The sequence below is a fragment of the Suricata suricatta genome, chromosome 11 (assembly GCF_006229205.1).
Source record: "Suricata suricatta isolate VVHF042 chromosome 11, meerkat_22Aug2017_6uvM2_HiC, whole genome shotgun sequence".
NCBI classification, from domain to species: domain Eukaryota; kingdom Metazoa; phylum Chordata; class Mammalia; order Carnivora; family Herpestidae; genus Suricata; species Suricata suricatta.
Window position 1 is genome coordinate 82118610 of NC_043710.1, and position 13459 is coordinate 82132068.

At 42.0% G+C, this 13459-nt stretch overlaps 1 protein-coding gene across 5 annotated transcripts in view; it reads left to right on the forward strand.

Annotated features, from left to right (window-relative positions):
- Positions 1–13459, forward strand: part of OPCML (opioid binding protein/cell adhesion molecule like) — a 485591-nt gene that overhangs the window by 454821 nt on the left and 17311 nt on the right. Inside the window, exons 4-7 of one of the 5 annotated variants that reach the window (XM_029957396.1) lie at positions 6793–6930; positions 7341–7461; positions 7937–8088; positions 8946–8972. In XM_029957396.1, coding sequence (XP_029813256.1) covers positions 6793–6930; positions 7341–7461; positions 7937–8088; positions 8946–8972 — 438 coding nt within the window. The remainder of the gene's footprint in view (positions 1–6792; positions 6931–7340; positions 7462–7936; positions 8089–8945; positions 8973–13459) is intronic. The other 4 variants (XM_029957397.1, XM_029957398.1, XM_029957399.1 and 1 more) reach the window with 4 other exon arrangements.

The window sequence follows — 13459 nt, forward strand, 5'->3', positions numbered from 1 at the left end:
TTTGTTCATTTTAGCCACTCTGACCGGCATGAGGTGGTATCTCAGTGTGGCTTTGATTTGTATTTCCCTGATGATGAGTGATGTTGAGCATCATTTCATGTGTCTGTTGGCCACCTGAATGTCTTCTTTGGAGAAATGTCTATATGTCTTCTGCCCATTTCTTCACTGGGTTATTTGTTTTTAGGATGTGGAGTTTGGTGAGTTTTTTTTATAGACTTTTTGGATACTAACCCTTTATCCAATATATCATTTGCAATTATCTTTTCCCATTCTGTGAGTTGCCTTTTAGTTTTGTTGATGGTTTCTTTAGCAGTGCAGAAGCTTTTTATCTTGATGAGGTCCCAATCGTTCATTTTTGCTTTTAATTCCCTTTCCTTTGGAGAAGTATCAAATAAGAAATTACTCAAACAATCTCTTTGTTGAGTATGATGCCAGGAAATCCCTAGGGAGGTGGAAGAAACCTGCTCCCCAGCCTACAGGTTTCCTGAAGACAGCTTCCCCTGTACTACCTAGAAGGAATAGGCCCCTCTTCTAAACCAGTCAGTCACTCTTTGTCTCCTTCATGGATGATGGGTTACCAATGTCATTGGTAAAGTTATTTGCTCAAGCAGCCATTGGACCTTGTCAAGCAAAGATAAGGCCATCATCTAGAAGTGAGGTGCACACCTAATTCTTTGTCACCTTCTTGATCTACCTCTGCTTGGGTCAAAGGGTTCTCCTTACTCTAGATTCTCTATTCCAATACAGCCCTTGTTCCCAGGTCCATGATCGGGCCTGTAGCTGAATACCCAAGGCAAATGCTCCTACTGCACTGGTCCAGAAATCTTTACTTCATAGAGAGAAAGGCTAGAACCTGTGTCAGTCAGCCTTGGATGCCAAGCCCAGATTATAGGCCAGCCTGATAGCAGTAAAGCTGTTATTTTGATCTGCTTATGGTTCACTTTATGTGATTATGTTCTACTGGCCGGAGTCCTGGAGAGAGAGATGGATGAGTTACAAGATTGTAGCACATGTCACCTAATGCACTTCTGACATCTACCCTGACCTACACACCTCAAGAGCACAGAAGCCATTGGAAGGGGACTACTCCAGACAGTTTCTTCCCTTGGCCTTATCTTGCTCTAAACCTCTTGGGTAGGATTTCCAGCAAATACACAAGCCAGCCAAACAACACCTCATTTTAAGTACTAAGTGTTCCTTATGGGAGTAAAATTTCAGTTCCTTGATATCTTGAATGGATACCTAGTTTTGGTAAGTGGGCAAGGAGCTTCTTTCCAAGATGGATCAAAAAGCATAGGTGAGGCATAATAAGTCAGAAGCATTCACATATTTACCTGGACTTTGGATTTCACCTTTCCAAGTTTAGTATTAATAAGGAACATCTATAATAGCTCCTCCTCCAAGGGAGCAGGGAAATGTCTGTTCTTGCTTTTTGAGAAATCTTACCATGTAAGCCAGATGGACCCTGGGGTGCCCACACACGTTCAACTACCAATGGCTTCTTCTGGCTGCACCCCTTCCTATCTTCTAGTCCATCTGAGTCCTCCCTCCTCTGGCTGTTATCATCACAATGTCATTTGCTCTGTGTGGATGGCTCCTTAAATTCTTAGCCCTCCTCCCTGTTCTCATCTCCTCCTGTTCATTTCCTCTAAGGCATCTGCCCCCAGGCATGTGCCACTGTGAGCCACCTCCTGACAGGTCTCATGGAAAAACCTGTGACAGGTGCTGACATTTAACCTCACAAAGCAGTTTCCCTGGATAGATAGGCAGGTTTCTGCGACATATGAGTAGGGACATGGGGGTTGGGGCACCCAGAAGGCAACATTTTAATCATTTCAAACGGAGAAGCCAGACAGAGTTTGCCTCAATATGAGCATGCTTGTTTTGGATGGTGTGAATAGTCAGGCAAAGGAATAAGTTTCCCTCTAAAAGTCATCCCTGGGGATGTTTGCACAGAGTTGGGGGAGGATATTTTGTCAGGGACAATAACCCAAAACACTGGAAGGCTAAAATATTTGACCCTCTATGATGCTTCTGACTCAAATTCTAAGGAATTGTGTGAGGAAAAGAAGGAATGATTGGGCATTGGAATGGTGACTGAGATACAGCTGGCATGGGAGGACAGGATGTGAAAAAAAGAAAGAAGAGGGACAAGGTCAAGAAGCATCTAGACTTTACTCTGGATTTCCTACTTGGTCTCTTCATCTTTGAATGCTTAAGTTTTTTCCAGCTCTAATAAATCTTTCTGACCTACAGTACCTTACTAGAGGGATCCAAAAACAATTAGGTAACTGAAAACTGAACCTAGGGACAGAAAAAATATACAGTGTACCAGTGTGGGCTCATGAGATTGTAGACTGCCCAGGGTCAAGGACCTTGTCTTTTACATCATCTCTACCCCACACACAGTGTCTAACCCAGCCCTTCTCTCACAGTACATATGAGTAAGATAATTGCAAGTGATGTCAGAGGAGTCAGGTCACACCAAGGATCTGCTTCCCTTCCCCATAGCACTTTCTTGGTCTGCCCTTCCATTTCTAAGATGGCAGACCCTGCTCGTGGACACTGCTTGTTCTTTGCCTTCTGTGACTGTGTTAAGTCAGAATATGTGTCTCTGCAGAAGAAGCCCCCCTGTGCCCACAGAACCACAAGACTTGCTCACTATTGTCCCCAGTCACATGCCAAGCATCTGAGGGGCCCTGGCTCCCGCATCCCTTGATAAATGGCCCCATTTGTATACTTGAAGATTTTAATTCCATTAATACAGTAAACTGACCTTCTCAAAAGTACTCCTCTGAGGAAAGAAATAACCCATGTTTAAAATAATTTTTAAATATTTATTTGTTTTTCAGAGAGACAAACCATGAGTGGGGAAGAGATAGAAGGAGAAACAGAATGTGAGGCAGGCTCCAGGCTCTGAGCTCGACGCCAGGCTCGAACCCATGAGCTGTGAGATCATGACCTGAGCTGAAGTTGGATGCTTAACCAATTGAGCCACCCAGGCATGCCAGAAATAACCCATTTTAAAAAATATATTTCTGTCAATGGTTCAGAATTTACTTAGTTTTGTCCCAATCATGTTACACTGGAATGCCTGAGTGCATAGAGCAGGTTGATGATGCCTTTGGGTTATTGGCTTATTAGGAGACATCTTACCATAAAGCACAATGTGAAGTAGATTTGGAACTCCTGTTTTCATACATTTTGTCAGAGAAAGTATTGTAGCCCTTTGGCCTTTAGTCCTTTAGTTTTTTCTTTAATTTCTTTTGAAGGTGTTTTCAGAATCTTTCCTATGGCACCCAGGCCATCTTGCCTGCTCCCGCTATGCATTTCTTTCCTTCTTCATACCAGTAGCTTCTTCCTTCCCCTCCTCCTCCTTCCTCTCTTGTTACTCCCTCAGGTGTTTCTCCCCACCCAGTTTTCTTTCTCTGCTTCCACATCAGCAGTTTGTCTTCTTGGCACTCAGCAAAGAGGATTAAAACATGTGTTGCTTCTGCCCCTTTCTCTACAGCATGGAATCAGGATTTTCCATTGTGATTGGAACTGGAGAGTGCAGGGAAAGCATTAAACCCTGCAGTTTCCTAGGTCTCTAGACATTTAGCAACCTATATTGGTTCACCTAATATTCAAAGCAGTAACAAAAATAACATCTCAATCACCTTCATCGGGCTTGAGATGGGGAGGCATTTCAACATCCTCTTCCCATTTCCGTCCAAGAGAATGCATGCTTTGTGTTAAGATCATAAACACTCTGTGAACAGTTAGCTTCAGGGGTCCAGATGCTTAGCCTCAGTGCACCTTACTGAGTACTATACTCCTAAGAGGATGTCTTTTGAGATGTGGGCTCCAAAAGGATCTCTGCATCAGAGGCACTCAGTAAGCTCTGTTGACCAAATGGTCACTTTACAGACCCAGATAGTTGTAAATACGTAAGAAGAGGGAGCTGAGAACAGCATGTGGTGATACCTCATAGCTTTGCTGCTCAGTGTGTGGATCCCACACGTCATGGAGATATGCCGACATTTATTAGAAATGCAGAGTCCCAGGCCCTGTTCTAGACCTACTGAATCAGAATCTATATACATTTTAGATCCCAGGGGATTTATATGCAAATTAAAATCTAAGAAGCACTTACTTTATAGTACAATCTTGACAAAATTCATTTTCTCACTTAATGAACTAGTATTATCTTAACAATCCCCATTTTGAACGAAACACTCTCTTCCTTTTTCTTTTTTGCTGTCATATAATTGTTCCATAAAAACAGCATTACAGAAAGTGAAAGTACATCCCCACATTACAGAGGGTGGTTGTGTTGCCCAATAATTGCTGCATAAAGGACCCAGAATCTGCTCTACTCATACAAACGCAGAGAATTACTCAGGGTCCCAGCACATTGGCTTCCATCTTCTTTGAGGTGGTTCCTTCCCTTTGCACAAACAAACACTTCTAAGTTGACTGGCATCAATAAACTTGCCTTATCAGTGTCTTTAAGACAGCAGTCTGGTGTATGCTGTGTAGCATGATATGATCTATCTCATTCTCTCCAAGGTAAGCAGGTCAGTGACCCTGCCTGAGGTTCCTGCCAGGCCCTTCTGCAGGTGGGTCTTTTGTTTGGTCAAATGCAGTGGGGTTTAATTAGTCATGATAAATGTATGGCTGCACATTTTGAAGAAAAAATAATGGCGTCTTAGTAGTACAAGGGCAGACTTTGGATCCTGCCATATTTATTTACTGTAGAAAAGGTACAGTGCATTTGGGAAGTTGTTTTGGTGTGATTTCATTGTTGTTCAATTCTAAAAAAAATACTTAGATTGCTCCACAGACATCATTTCAATAAGTGAGGCAATTTTTATCTTTATAGACTTCCTGAAATCACTGATCTCAGAATCTTTTTCAACTGTGAGATTCTGCTAAGCCTAAGAGAAATAAGAAAAAAAGGATGGAAAGATGTTTCTACCCCTCCAATGAATCTTGATGAATTAGTATATGAATTAGCTTGAATGACTAAATGTCTTCTGTGATACGGGGCTTGTGACCAGCACCACTACCCTGGATCCTGGCAAATAGGGCCCATTTCTCCCTTTCAGGGTGCATTTCTAATCTCTACCCTCAGCTATTCTCCATGTGGGTTCAATTAGATTCCCCAAGATTTCCAAACTTATGTCTGTGGGCTTATACTGGGACCCAATCAACAGTTCCAGGTTCTAGGAGGGTAGCTAAGGGTGGCAAAGGTGCTCTTGCTGAAAATGCAACATTTCTTTCATGTAATTACATGATATTGGGTTACCAGAATTGATGACTCTGATTGATTGACTTATATAGAGAAGGGTTCCTTGGAAAATATTTTGCCAGGGGCCCCATACCTTCTTGGGATGTACTTGGCAACTGATGGCAGAGCCTGAGTGTTTGGGACCTAGAGTGCGGAGAGGAGGTAAGAAAGGCAACATGAGGTGAAAAGCAAGTGGTCTGGGGAAATGGGCAGGATGGGGAGAAACTCCCCAAGGCTTAGACTTGAATTAAAATCAAGATGCTAAAGTACCTGCCTCTCTATCTCCTTTCCATCACCCTACCCCTCGCATTCCTGCTGTTTCACCTCCATGGTGGACCTAGAATTAGTTGAAGGAGCATCCATTGTATAGGACTATGCTTATATGGGGGTGTGAGGAAAATTATAATGATTTTTATCTTCCTAAAGCCGTTTTCACTCTTATGCCTGGGACACAAAAAGGAATCAGGCAACAGACCTATACAAAGTGCAAATGGCTGTACTTCCTCCCTGGCCTTTGTGTTGGCTGGGTTCTAATGGGAGCCTGGTGCTTTCACAGAACTGGAAACATTTGTGTTTCAAGGCAGAGGGTCTGTTCTGTTTGCACTGAACCACAGGAGGGGGATAAAAGACAAGACAAAGGGGCCAGATTGTTGTAAGACATGTAATGGTGGCTGCAAACAATATACATTTTGCAAATCCACAATATTTTGGATTATGAATTCCAATCTTCACAAGTGCCTAGGACAAAAGCCTCTAGAATGTCCCACAAAATCAGGTATTAAATCCATGAGAATGTTCTAGTAACCATAGACCCATCATTTGGGGCCATCACTGTATTTTACGTTGGCAAACATTTATTGAGCACGTCCTGCATAACAGTCACAAAATATTGCTGTCTTCACTCTCTCTAATTTTTCTTCTCTAGTACAGTTCAGAACAAATCAACTGCTTTACATCTTTCTTATTAAAATATTAATTTATTTTACTTAATATAGTCTACAAGTAGTTAGTATTTTATATTCTGTTTCCAGATAATAATATTAAAAATTATTAGTAATAGTATTATAATTTATAATATTATAATTCATCATATTAATATTAATAATTCATATGTACACACCAACATATCCTAAAGTTATCCTAACAGTTTTATTATATTATTAATCATGATAATTCTCTTTAAAATATCAAAGTTTACTAATGTTCTTGGCATGTAACATGTATTCTCTTAGTTAATCCTCATAATAATCATATAGGAAAAACAACAAAAACCTCTTCTTTTCAAAATGTTAAAGTATCTTGGACAAAAACACATTGACCTAAGACTCAAACAGAGAATTTCTTTCTTCAAATGCCATGTTATTTGGTCAACATGTTGTCTTATAATCTTTGACTTGATGTTCAAACCCTATTATTATGGCTTTTTGTATTCCTTTCCCTACAAGCTCAAGCTGTGAATATAGTTCTGTTCCTGGTTTCACAGTTTCTTAATTGTTTCTGTTTCTTTCTTTTCCTCCCAGAAGGCCAGGGCTTTGTGAGTGAGGATGAATACCTGGAAATCTCTGACATCAAACGTGACCAGTCTGGGGAGTATGAATGCAGCGCCTTGAATGATGTTGCTGCACCTGATGTGCGGAAAGTAAAAATCACTGTAAACTGTGAGTTGACCCATTGTCAGGAAGTTTCAGGGGAAAAAATAACATATGGGTTAAGGGAATAAGCTGGTCATGGCAGTGCCATTTTCTGATAGTTTCAAATTGTTTCCAGCAGGAAAATATTTTCTCAGATTGCTTTGCACCATGACTGTCCCCATTGCCATTTTGCCCTGAAGTCTACCTGTGCCTGTCAGAACCTTTAGCTAATGGGGAGAATTGCTAACTTTGAATTGATCTGAAGGCTTAAGAAGATGCCAGGGTAAATGCAATATCTTTAAGCAAGAATTATTTTCCTAAAGTAAAGGGTTACTTAACTGGGAAGGTGAGGTATCACAACAAATCCATTGTATAACAGGTGACTAAATGTGCCCTTCCTCTGTTTCATAAAATCATTATGCATTTTCCTCCAACAGATCCTCCCTATATCTCAAAAGCCAAGAACACTGGTGTCTCTGTTGGTCAGAAGGGTATCTTAAGCTGTGAAGCCTCTGCAGTGCCTATGGCGGAGTTCCAGTGGTTCAAGGAAGATACCAGGTACCCTGAAAATAGAAATAGGGCATATATGAAGCAGAGCCAATGGATCATTCCCCACATGGAAAGAGAATGATAAAGCAAAGGGGAAAGATATGGCAAACCCAAAATGCATTAGTCCCCTTATAACAGTGTCTCCTTTTAGAACCAAGAACAAAAAATAGAGGAAGCTGGAAAGTGGGAAAATGAACTAACCTCATTTCACAACCTGAGATTTCTTGTAGATATGGCAGCCATCAATGACTAGAAGCCAGTAAATTTCACCTTTGGAGCATGAACATCCTTTCCTCTTTCCTCCTATGGAGGCTGTGGTACTTATGTTTTGAGTTAGAGGGACTGGGTCAGTTAGAGGAAAGGTGTCTATGAGGAGGGAAGCATCCTTGTAGGATTCATCTCTGGTACCTGTCACTTTCCCCAGCTTCTCTGCTGTTTCACTCTATCTGTAGAACCAGACCAGCAATACCTTCTCTTATTGCAGGCTAGCCACTGGCCTGGGCGGCGTGAGGATTGAAAATAAAGGCCGCATATCCACTCTGACTTTCTTCAATGTTTCAGAAAAGGATTATGGGAACTATACTTGTGTGGCCACAAACAAGCTTGGGAACACCAATGCCAGCATCACACTGTATGGTGAGTGCAGAAAGCCTGGGTGCAGTGGGCTCGGGGCATGTAGAGGGAGGAAGGCTGGATTTGCTTGGCCTATATCCATCCATACTGCTCAACCCACCACCCTTAGATATGAAATGCTTCTCCCTGTCATTCTCCTAAGCATGTGATACAGTGATGTTTGCAAGGCATTTGATATTTCCTGGTCTATTGAAAGGCAAGGTTTCCAAGTTGAATGGTGGTTGCCATAAAGAACATAGAACCAGGGGACAGTTCGATTTTAAAGGTCTGAGGGGATAAGTTAGATATAATTTTAAGATACCCTCTATAGTAAGAGTCTACAATTCTGGGGGTTATATTTATGGGTTTGAACCAAGTCAACTGTTGCCATCATGATTCTCATGTCGATTGCCATGTCATGTTCTCCTTCACTGGAGTGGACAGAGTAGTAGCCTGAGTCTTCATCAAGACAACTGTCCGGTTCACAACTGGAGCATCAAACCCTTCCCTGAGGGTCTTTTCCTCCCATATGGATGGAGAGGTCTCCAGAACCCTCACTGGCTCCCTCGGAAGTCCTCATCTCTTCCTCACCCAGCCTTCCTCCATTGTTGTGTCCATCTCTGTGTGCAGCATTTCACACCATGGGCCAGAGCCAGCTTGTTGTGATATTTCATGTGTGTATGTACTTGTTTATTTGCTGAGATTTGGTTAGAGGTGAGTGGGATGAAAAGGTATTCATCTTTCCATGTGTACCTCAGACCCTGAACAAGCTTTCAGCACTGACATTAACTAAACTTTGTCCACCAACCATCTGAAATGTGTGATCTATGTCTTTTGTTTTCTCTCTGCATTGTGTGTGCATTGTGCTGTGTGTGTCTTAGAAATAAGCCCCTCATCAGCAGTGGCAGGTGGGTACAGCATGTTCCTTCCTTCCTCTGCCTGCTTGAATGTCTATGCTTTTGAATTTAAGCCTACATCAAAGATAGGCTTGCCTGCTCCACTCCCTATTTACCCTTCATAGATAGACTTCAGGGGGTTTGGTTTGCACAATTTAGGTAACAAGCATGTAGAATATGATGGCTTCCACGTACACACTCACGTTGTTATATATTTTGGGGGAAGAAGTTTCCCCCAAAATCAATACACTTTGACTTGGTGGCCTGTAAAATAAATGAATATTCTGCCATTTCTGCACATAGCAGCACCAAGAAGAACTCAGCCCAGATACTAAATGGATTATCAAATGATTGTCTCCATGGGAAAGTCACCCTGGTATGAATATTTTATTCTTTTAGATCAAGGCAAAAGGGGAAAATTACTTAATTCTATAAACTTCATTTTAAAATAGAAATACTTGGGGCTTATTATTCATAATATTAGTAATAATATTTACCATTTACCAAATATTTATTGGTTTCTATGCATAATGTTAGCTAGTACTGCACAAAGTAGGTTAATAAGTCCATTTTAAAGATGAGTAAAAGGAAGAACCAATAAGGTTAATTAACACTGAAGTACACATACCAGTGAGTAGGTACTCGATGAAACCTAGGGTTGCATGCTCTATCAGATCCTAGATAAACAGCATGGAATGAGCACATGCACACACTCACACACTCATGACAATGTAGCAGTGTGTGATTATCTGTGCTTCCAAAGCAGTAGCCTCACAGTCCTATGTTCAATCTCAATCGCATAGAAAGTGGTGACATTTAAAGTTTTCAGTTTTGGAATCAGTTCTGTAACTGTCATTTTTTATAGCTCTGGATCTAGGCCAATAACAGGCCACCAGCACTGCCCACACCTTGATGTCTATGAATGTCCATGTCTTGGTCTTGATTAAAGTGAGGGGAAATGGTGGGATGGGTACGATGCTCTGCCCCTCAGCCTGCATCATCCCCTCAGTGGGGTTGTTAGGGGTAATGAATATTATCAAGAAAGGGAACATAGTACTGACAACCAGATAATCTAGGTTTTTGCACCTCCTGAACACGAATGAAACAGGTATGTCATGGAAGATAACAACAGCAATGTATACTAAGACTGTATCAGCCTGCCAGGGCTGCCATTAAAAATATAATAAGCAGGGGTGCCTGGGTGGCTCAGTCGGCTTCGGCTCAGGTCATGATCTCATGGTTCATGGGTTCGAGGCCCACGTCGGGCTCTGTGCTGACAGCTAGCTCAGAGCCTGGAGCCTGCTTCGGATTCTGTGTCTCCTTCTCTCTCTGACCCTCCCCTGCTCGTGCTGTCTCTCTCTGTCTCTCAAAAATAAATAGAAAGCATAAAAAAAATTAAAAAAATATATAATAAGCAATAGAAATGTATTTTCTCACAGTTCTGGAGGCCAGGGGCCCAAGATCAAGGGGTCCAAAACCATCTGGTTTTGATGAGGGCTCTCTTCTTGGCTTGTAGACATTTGTCCTCACATGTCTTTCTTCTGAGTGTGTGTGGTGTGTGGAGAAATACAGACAGAGATGAAAATGGAGAGGGTGAGGGAGACAGAGAGGGCTCTCTCATATGCCTTCTTACTAGGACACTAATGCTATTGAAGTAGGGCTCTATAATTATAACCCCATTTAACCTTAATTGTTTCCTTATAGGCCCCATCTCCAAATACACATTAGGGGGTTAGGTCTTCAACATATGAAAGTAGGGACATAGAATGCATTCCATAGGGAATACTTAGGTTTATCTCCCAATTCATGTGGCCACTTGCCAGCTACTTAATCTTACTGAGCTTACTTTCCTCACATGTAGTAGTGTACTATCAGTCCCTTCTTTTAGAAGGCTGGTGGGAGGGCTGTCCTATAGACAGAGAGCCCCACAGATGCTGTTTAGATGCGTGACTTTGACAACACACAAAGTCTATAGGCCTCAGTTTACTAAGCTAAAACTGGGATGATGTTTCCTAGCCTCCTGACTGTCATTGTGAATTGTCAATAATACAATGTTCATTGCAGAGGCATAACAATATGAAACTGTTATATAAAGGCAAGGTACCTATCAGTACTTGCCAACACTTTCTGAAACAGCCTTTCTTCTCATTGCTTCCCTTGGTATGGCTGCCAAGATTGTTGCTCAACTGGTCTGTATGTCCCTTTCTTCCAAAGTCTTTTGTGCCCTTTACTATACAGTACCACCAATTGCCGGGATCCTCCCAGCCTGCTTCACCTGGTTAGTGCCCACTCACCTCCCAGCATCCCTTCCTGAGGGAAGCCTTCCCTGACCTCTGAGTAGGTCAATACCCCATTGCATACTCTCTCATACAATGCTTCTGAAGGTTGTCCTCACCACAGTGCTCTCCCTCGCACTCATCCAGTAAGCACTTGCCAGTACCTGCCACAAGCAGGTCACTGTTCTCTGTGATGAGGATGCAGGGCTGCACCACAACTACAGTCCTTATCTCTGTAGACTTCCCTTGCTAATTGCAATCTTATTTCTGCTTCATTTATGTAGTTTGGTTAAAATTTTCCTTCCCTTTTAACCTTTATGTTCCATAAATGTAGAGACCACGTCTGGTTCGATCTTTAGAACCTTGCACAGAACACCACACACATTCATGAGGCAGGAAAGTCTTGTTGAATGAATGGGTACACAGAGATTGGAGGGTTGTGTTGGTGATGCCAGCAGTCTGAATTCAGCTGTCAGGAATGCAATGTGGAAGAATGCGGTAGGTGTGGAGTCTGGAGCCTCTCTGAGGTCAGGCTCTGTTGCTCACCAGCTGAATAGCTCTAGGAAAGTCAATCTCAGTGTGTCTTCTTATTCTCCTCAGTGAAACCGTTTTAGAAAATACGTCCTGTAATTATCTGACGCTATGCTTGAGTAGAAATAACTTAACAGAAGATCAGAGTGACACTGTTCAGTTGACCAGCCCTTTCTGCTGGCCATGGGTGTTTCTTCTAGTCCTCAGTATTCCCGGAATTGTGGCTAGTGTGTTACCAACCACTTACTATGTGCAGAGCCACTTGACTAAATGTTCTAAATGTTTTTTTTTTTTTTTTTTAGTTTATTTATTTTCAGAGTGAGACAGTGAGAGAGAGGGGGTGGGCAGAGAGTGGGAGAGACAGAATCCCAAGCAGGCTCTCTGCCCATGAATAGCACAGAGCCTGACATGGGGCTCAAACTCATGAATACTGAGATCATAATCTGAACCGAGATCAAGAGTCAGATGCTTAACAGACTGAGATACCCAGATGCCCCTGTTCTATATGTTTTATCTCATTTAATGACTCTAGGAATTAAGTACTATATTTATCCTGATTTTACAGAGGATGAAATTGAGAGATTAGGCAGCTTACTCAACTCATACTAGTTTACAATTACTTGAGCTGAGATTTAAGCCTACATACTCTGGTTCTAGTATCTGAACTCTTTTTACTAATTCAATCCAATAACTCATCATGGACATTGGTGGATGACTTCCCAAATGGGAACCCATATCAACAATTAGCCTATGTGGGTCCATTTCCTATACCAGCATCTCTCTTCATCCATCTAAATCAAGTCCCATTCTGCAAGAAACATAAAGGTGCATATATCTTTTTGAATTGATGTTTTCATTGTGGTATTACTGGATCATGTAGTAATTCTATTTTTTAATTTTTTGAGGAACCTCCATACTGGTTTCCACAGTGACTGCACCCCGTTTGTATCCCCACCAATAGTGCATGAGGGTTCCTTAAAATAATTTAAACATTTTTTAAAAATAAATTTGAATGCATTCTTTTAAAGGACAATTTTTACATTTACAATTCATATACTCATACTTCTCAAATACACACACCTCCACACTCCCAGGCATGCAGCAGTGTTTGCCCTCAAAGGATGTAGGATTGTTTTTGGAGGCCCTTTTGACTCTGCACTGTGACCCCATCACAACACATACTCAGAACAGGCCTCTCACACAAACACATCTTTATCTATTTCCTACCTGCATGCAAAGAACAAGGGAAAGTGGGATGAAAGCTGTTTCAAAAGAACACATAAGACAAAGCCTGTGAGACAGTAGGTTGGGGAGTGGGGTGAGGCAGGACACGATGGGGAAGACTGTGAGAGCCAACATAGGTGGGTGGGCAACGCGCAGAGACAGATCAGTGGTTGGTACCCACATGAAGTGATTCTTCCCTCCACGCTAGCTGCCGCCCCTTCAAAAACCACACTGACAAGATAGGTCAGGCGGGTACAGTACAACTCAAAGTGGCATTTTAGACTGCCTGGATGTTCCTAAGTGTGGGGCTGTGGCAGGTACTAGAAAGACAACAGAACATCGAGAGGCCAGGAACAAGGAAAATGGAGCTCTGGTCCCGACCCTGGTTCAGACAAACTGATGCTCTCTGTTCTCTGGTTGACTGTGAAATGTAAGAAGAGCAAGATGGACTCTGAGCTGACTTCCAGC